Genomic DNA, 7,997 nt, shown 5'->3' with positions numbered 1-7,997 from the left:
GACGTGTTTGTTTTGCTAGTATTATCCAGTTAATCCATATCTGGGAGATCATTGAACGGAATCTTGAATTTTGCAAGAGAGTTCCCAAAAACGCTCAAATCCCCACATTTAGTACTAGTAAAATAAGCATCCTGATGAGGTTATTGTGTTCATCAGGAAAATGACAAAAGGTCTAATGCAACTTATTTCACTTATATAAGGCCAAAAAGTTTCAATAAGGTATCATAAGATCCATAAGACTCATAAGATCTTATGCGTCTTATCTTAGCTAGGTCCGATTCTAATATAAGTTGAATAAGTTGAATAAGATGTCCTAAGACAAAAAATAAGATGCATAAAAGACAATTCATAAGTGCCCATAAGACACTATAAGGCTGCATTGACAGACCCTCAGAATGGACAGGAAGCAATAGAATAATCCAAATATATTGCAGCAGTACTACTTGAATACACGAAGCAATACAATATAATATCCCTTCATTCCAAACCTGGTGTTCGCCAGTCGGACCGTTCGCCAGGCGAACAAAACACGGACCGGGGCAACAACGAGTATGCACCAGCAAGATCATCTTACCGAGTAAGCTGGCCGTCAGAGGTTGAAGGTGCCGAATATGACCCTGACTATGCTGCTTATTCAGAATTCTGGACACAGAGGACGAACGGACCTACCAAACCCAAAGGCGGACCGCTGTCACACGCGTCAAGGACGGAGCAAATCGAGGCAACGATTCCGACAACGTTGGGCACTGGGGAGGAAGTAAGTCAACAAGCACCTTGAAGAAGTGGTTTACGCGATGGACATTAGAGCACGAATGTGTGGTTCTAGGACGTGGTTAGTCTAGCAGACAATCTGCACAGCGGCAAACTCACCTTGTGTTCGGAGCTGGACCACAATGCGTAACCATTCGTCAAGTGAGAGGGAAAGCGAGGGAGGAGGGAGCTCGCAGTAGCGCGCGGGAGCTGTGGACCGTCATACACCTTGCGCAGGGGCAGCTCGTGGTCGCTGGGCCGGAGGTCGTGGAGGTAGGCGACTTCGCGTTCGGGTCTTCACGTTGGGGCCTTCGCGTTGGGGCCTTCGGTGATCCACTGCTGGTGATCAGTAACCACGGGGGCTCTTTCATATACGGTCTGCGGAGCTGGGCTGGCAGGCGCAAGGCGGAGCGTGGCACCCAGTCCGGTCGGGGTCGAAGCTTCCCTGATATGAGATTGGCCAGTGCGAGAGCGTGGCACGCACCTCTAACCCTCACAACGGCTCCTGGTAGGCCCAGTAGTGGGCAACGGCGGCGGTAAGACGCCACGAGTGGGCGGATGTGCTTGCGGGCTACTATGTGTCGTGTCAGCAAGGCAAGATCGGCTGCTGAACGTACACGGGTGACCAGTGGAAGGTGAGGCTGGCAGCGGGTTGTGGGGGAAGGGAAGCAACCAGTCGATGAGGCTGTGTTTTTTCGTGTCTTGGATTCTGATCGATCGCGTCATTGATTCACGTGCTGATCTCGCGACTTAGACGAAATTTAGGTCAGTAAGCAACTCCATGAAACCCATTCCTCCAAACAAACTACCAGATATTGTCATGGCTTTTCAAATATCAAATATGATATACAAGCTCTCATAGTAAAAATACTGTGTGAGGGAACTTAAGCTTGCCTATTAGTAGGGTTCCAGGGATATGTCTGGGATGGAGGCTGGGGACATGCCTGGGAATGTCTAAAGCTAGGCAACACTCTAAGCATCTGTATGGTCATGGTTCAAAGGTCCACCCTGTCAGCTTAAAAAAAGGACTTAAGAAAGATACATAAGAGGTTACCAGTAGCGACCTTTTATAAGATCTTACAAAAGACATATAAGATGCATTTTATCTTAGAAAAAGTCTAATTCATCTTAGAAGGCACTTAGAAAAGATGCATAAGAGCTTATGGAACTTTCATAAGATCTTACAAAAGGCATATAAGATATATAAGATGCTCTAAGATCTTAGATAAGTTCATAAGTCCAATAAGGTAATATAAGATCTTCTCTAAGATCCCTCTAAGATCTTGTCATTTTCCTGATGTTCCTTCAGTCTCTTCAAATCCCTCCCCCACTGACCCAAATCTTTGTGTTATCCATTGTATAGCTACTAAAGAACTTTCACCCTTCTCACCCAATTTCAAGTTTTTTTCCCAGAACAAATTTGTGAGCGCGAAAAATCATAGAACAGTTTATGTCACGAATGACAGCGTGACATACTGTGACCCTTCTCTTCTCCGACAGCCATGTCAATTATCTTGCGATTATCTTGCAATCATCCTGAGCTCTGTTTTGGCCCGTTCTCCCCGCGTGCACTGTGTGCTTCCGCAGCTTGCACAGGAGCTCAATGTCTGCGACCTTGTGAACCTGCCGTACGTCTTGCCGGGTTCACGCTGCGTTAACGGTTAGACTTATTAGAAACTGTCAGGAAACTGCTCCGACGCGCAGCCCGGAAATCTTGGGAACTTCAAAATTTCCATAAACAACCATTGGCATGATGCACAGCATCCTTGCCACGCGCCGGTGGCAGCGCTGGATGTCCGAAGACTCTCACTCTTCTCCACAACACCAAAGCATACGCTGCCCGTTGTGGCCGCAGCCGCTCTTTGAACTCACTTTGCACGAGCACAGCGCTGGGGCAGAGCAACCTGAAAAATGGGAATGGTCAGTTGATGTCATATACGGGAGCCTTCATAATTATCTCGGCAACATCTTCGAATTCTCTCAATCTGTGATCAACCATCATGGTCCATGCACCGCAGGCAGGTCCGCAGCCGCAACTTCCCCCCAGAAGAACTCGCTGAGCTTTTCGATGAGCTTGGCGGTGTGTCTCAGGTCGCTTCAATGTTATTGTGTATAAAACGGACTGCACGGATGATAAGAGGTCACCCCCGCTGGGCTCCTTCCTTCTTCTTCCTCCTAGCGGCCGACCATGATCACTTTCAGCGTTCTCGCTCTTGCACTCAATGTCTTTTCCGCTCTTGGTCACCATTTGCAGCCCGTGTCTCGCGGACTCACGTGCGTATCCCTGTCATAAACTCATAGTATAGTGGTTGTCGCTGAAGCTTGATTTCTAGCAGCCGTGGTTGCGCAACGGAAATCTCCGCTGCGCATAAGGATGCCGTCGAGGCCGACTTTGCTGCCCGCCGCGCAGGACTTGCTGCGAAGAAGGCCGCTGCCATTACCATCCCGACCTATTTACACGTCGTCCGCCACACAACGACGCTTGCTGGAGGCGACATTCCGTGCGTTGACTTCGCCTGTCAAAATTATTGCATGTTCTAATACTTACTGTAGTGACTCGCAAATCACTGCCCAGATGGCAGTGCTCAACGCCGCCTTCGCGAACACCTCTTACACTTTCCAACTCGTCGAAACGACCCGCACGACCAACTCCAGCTGGTTCCGGCGTGCCTCGCCCTTCGGTGATGGGCTGCTCTACCAAAACGCCATGAAGGCCGCCCTTCGCCGCGGCGGTCCGGAGACACTGAATCTTTACTCGGTCGGATTCACAGATGATGAGGGCCTGCTGGGCTACGGCACTTTCCCATCGGAGTATGAGGAGGCTCCCCAGGATGATGGTGTTGTGTTCCTGTATAGCACCGTCCCCGAGGGCACGCAGGAGCCCTATAACCTCGGTGGAACGGTTCAGCATGAGGTATATCCATATTTTGGCCGTCGTCGTCGTTGTCGCTCATGCACCACCAGGTTGGGCACTGGGTGGGACTCTACCACACCTTCAACGAGGGAGACCTTGCGAACACTTGCGACGGCTCGTCCGACCTCGGTCCGTTGATGCTCCGCTCTAATATAAACTTTGAGATGCTGACTTAATATGTGCAGTCGACGACACGCCCATTCAGCGCTGGCCGACCGGCGGCTGCCCAACCCGCTCTGACACCTGCCCCGAGGTTGACGGCGATGACCCGATCCACAACTACATGGACTACAGCGACGATATCTGCTACGATAACTTCACCCCCGGCCAGGTCGAGCGCATTGCCGCGCAGCTGAGTGTGTACCGCGGACTCTGAATGGAGGGCACTAGGGTATATACTTATTGGATATTATATTGTAGGCATATATCTGCCAGTGAGATGTAGTAACTGGCACACAAACAACGACCAGCACATCAAATATTAATTTACGTGAGAGCCATTTCAGTTCTTCCACAAATTGATTCCATCTGCCACACGATGACATGGTGCGACCCGTGTGCCACGAGCCCCAATATAATTGCGGCTTGCCTTTGCCCCTCATCATCCCTGCATCTCGAGTGTGCTGCAACCAAACCACCGTTATCCACACTTGCAATGGTCATCAACCTCCACGATACAGGCACTACCACGGTGTACAACATCTCTGGTAGCAATTGCTCTGGGTTATAGCATCAACTTGAAGAGCTTACTCCTTTGGCAGGTGGAAATGGGGGCCCTGGTGGCCAGGGCAGTGACTTGGGAGGGACCGGGGGAGTTGGAAATGCACCAAATATCACTATCAAGTAATGTCCCCACTCTCCTGCCATACTCACTCTGATGTTTGGCACACTTGAAAAGCCAAGGGTTCAGAGATATAGAAAGACAGCGCAGAAAGATCTTGGAGTGGCTTTCACCCATCAATTTTGCACCAAGACATCAAGAAATCTATGAAACTTGTCAGCCAGGTACAGGAGAGTGGCTAGTACAGGACCCTGCATTCATAGAGTGGGTGTCTGCGTCTGAACTGAAAGCACTTTGGTGCTTTGGCAATCGTAAGATATTAGTATTTCTTTCATGGCTTAGCTGATGGGCAACAGCTGGTGTTGGCAAAACAGTTCTGATGTATCAGCTTGTTTTCTTGCTTGTCAAAAATATGCTTATTGTATTCCTAGGTCTAAGGCTATTGAGCATCTTTTCAGAGTTTACACTGATGATGACTCAGTGGGCATAGCCTATGTATACATCAACTACAAAGAAGCTGAGATACAAACTATCAAGAATCTTCTCGGTACTCTCTGTAGGCAGTTGATCCTCAAGACAGACATCACAATAGCAGAAAAGCTTTATGACCAGCATCAAGACAATAATACTAGACCTTCACTAGCAGAGATGAAGTCTCTACTTGAAACTATTATCTCCCAATTCAGTAGTGTTTATATAGTGATTGATGCTCTGGATGAATATCCTGAAGGAGAGCAAACTGCACTTATAAAAAAACATTCATCTAGGCCAACAAGGAAAGCTGATGTTGTCATGTAGACCACACATCACTCCCATAGACTCTTTGTTTATGCCAATTCACATAACAGCAGAGCAGCAGGATATAAGAAAATATATTTTTGCTCAGATATTTAACAATAGACATCTTTCCAGACTGTTATCTGGTAATATTCAGCCAATTGTTGACAAGATTACTTCAAATGCTCAGGATATGCAAGTAGTTCTACCTGAATTATCAGTAGTAGATATTAACTGCAAAAATTAGGTTTCTACTAGCAAAGCTACAGGTTGCACAAATAATGTTAGCAGAAACATTGCAGCAACTACAGGAGATGCTTGAACATGTGCCCCAGACTCTCAATGAGGGCTATCTACAAACAGTGCATAAAATAACCCAGGAATCAGCAAGACAAGCTTTAGGTTGGGTTGCATTTGCAAGACAGCCTTTATCAGTGATACAACTGCAAACAGCTGTGGCCGTAAGACAGGATATGACAGAGTTGCCTAGTCAGAAACAAATGATACCAATCAAAAGCCTTCTAGAGTGGTGTCATGGTCTTATTACTATGGATAGTGAAACAGGGGTTATCCGACTAGTACATTATACTACTCAGGATTTCCTGGAAGGATATTTTCCAAATATGAATGTTATCATCACTCAAAGCTTATTAACATATATGAAGCTCCTACTCCTGCAAAATACTTTAACAAGAGATCCCTATGCCCCTTGGATGTCTTTAGGAAATTATTGTCAATACATTCTATTTCATGGTATAGGAGAAAGTGAAAGACAACTCACAGATGAAATGATCAATTGTTTTGGATCCCAGCTATCAACTATCAGTTTCCATTATCAGTGGAATATTGAGCCTTGGAAGACTGTTTCTAGATGTGGCCATATTACACCTATGTGTCTTGCAGCAGCTAGTAATATGATACACCTGACAAAATCAATACAAAGCCAGAATACTGAGCAAGAGGGCCTTGCAACAGTGTATGCATCATTATTTGGTCATACATTAGTTTTGGAATATCTGGCAAGCAAGAAATATAGATTGAACTTTTCTCATTTTTCCTATGGACCTGCACTCCATGCTGCAGCATATGGTGGTCACTGCAAGACTATTGAGTATCTACTCAGGCAGGGTGTTCCAGTAAATCAGACTGGAGGGAAGTATGGAACTGCACTACATGCTGCAATAAATCAGGGACATATAGAAGTTGTCAAGTTGCTACTCAAGTCAGGTGCTCATGTAAATATAGTTGGAGGACAAGATGGAATGGCCTTACACAGTGCTGCATTTTGGGGTATAAAGGAGATCATTCTGCCCTTGCTCAGCTCAGGTGCTCCAATAAATACAGTTGTAGGAAGATATGGAACACCACTACAGGCTGCTGCATGGAATGGCAGAGTAGAAATTGTTCAGCTACTCCTTGATGCAGGTGCTGAAGCTGATGTGATTGGAGGAGAGTTTGGAACAGCCCTGCATGCTGCTGCAGCATGTGCAGGACCAGGAGGAAACAAGACTGTCCAGCTTCTACTTAATTCAGGTGCTCAAGTAAATATAGTTGCCGGACATTATGGAACAGCTTTACAGGCAGCTGCTCATTCTGCTTATGGAAGATTTGAAACACTACAGCTTCTGCTGAACTCAGGTGCTCAGATAAATATAGTTGCAGGAGAATATGGAACAGCCCTACAGGCTGCTATATATGCAAGCTTTGGGTTTATAGAAACAGTTCAGTTTCTGCTGAACTCAGGGGCAGATTTGAATATAGTTGCAGGAAAATATGGAACAGCTCTGCATGATGCTGTAGCAGAGGGAAGAAGAGATATAGCTCAGCTTTTACTAGATTCAGGTGCTCAAGTAAATGCAGTAGCAGCTCCATATGGGACACCCTTGCATGCTGCTGCCTATTTAAACAAAACAGAAACAGTCCAGCTTCTGTTTGATTCAGGTGCTCATATAAATGCAGTTGATACTACATATGGCTCTCCACTGCATGTTGCATTGCTCCAAAACTCTGATGAAATAGTTGTTATGTTGACCAATGTTGGTGCAAAAGATATTAGTCCTGATCTTATAAGACAAAGTGGTCTATTAACATTTTTATTGTCCTTTATTTAGTTAATATACTCTGGTATTTTAATCAAGTCATGTATTACATGTCACACTGTATGGGAATAGAGACCCAAAAGTTGCAAATATAGATCAACTAATGATTGGCTAGTACTAACATAACTATTGGACTGCTGTGGAAGTGTGGAATGTCTCTTACATAGATTTTCCATATGAGGCAGTTTCCGCTTTAGGATGCCCATCATCAATATTTGATGTGGCTATTTGTTTGTAGTCTACATCATCATTTAATAGAACCCCTCACACCCCAACCACCACCGAGTTCGCAACCAGTGCCGAGATTGCTCCACTGAGGGCAAGTTGCTAGTGAACATCGAGCCCCCGACCACCAGATTCTTGCATCTTTCAAGTCCCCGAGCCCCCGAGCCGAGGTTCACGACTGGAGCGAGTTTCTGCGATTTTATATTCACTTTTGCTTTCACTCTTACATGAATTCTTCCACTCTTTTCCCTCCGAATTCCTTTCATTCGTGCTACCCCAATCCCGGACATATCGACCGTTCTTCTGGCGAACACTGCACAAGCCAATACTTCCACACTGCCACTATGGGTCATTTAATAAAAGTGGTCCATATAGTGAAAATACACAACTTTGATTGTGATGATCTGTGACACTCTCTCATGATTGTATGCTCACACAGTAAAAAATTGGC

At 46.0% G+C, this 7,997-nt stretch overlaps 1 protein-coding gene across 1 annotated transcript; it reads left to right on the top strand.

The window, feature by feature from the left end:
- Positions 1–2,938: 2,938 nt before the first annotated feature.
- MIND_00819300 (Extracellular metalloprotease SMAC-06893) lies at positions 2,939–4,040 on the top strand (the record flags this gene model as incomplete). The annotated part of the gene is made up of 5 exons (XM_037364864.1): positions 2,939–3,024; positions 3,072–3,251; positions 3,304–3,664; positions 3,715–3,793; positions 3,850–4,040. 5 exons carry the CDS (start codon positions 2,939–2,941, stop codon positions 4,038–4,040), a joined length of 897 nt encoding a protein of 298 aa, XP_037218106.1.
- Between the last annotated feature and the right edge of the window lie 3,957 nt (positions 4,041–7,997).

The sequence above is a fragment of the Mycena indigotica genome (genome assembly GCF_014461135.1).
Source record: "Mycena indigotica strain 171206Taipei chromosome Unknown Mind.scaff0007, whole genome shotgun sequence".
Taxonomy (NCBI): Eukaryota; Fungi; Basidiomycota; class Agaricomycetes; order Agaricales; family Mycenaceae; genus Mycena; species Mycena indigotica.
This window is presented reverse-complemented; position numbering and strand designations above follow the sequence as displayed.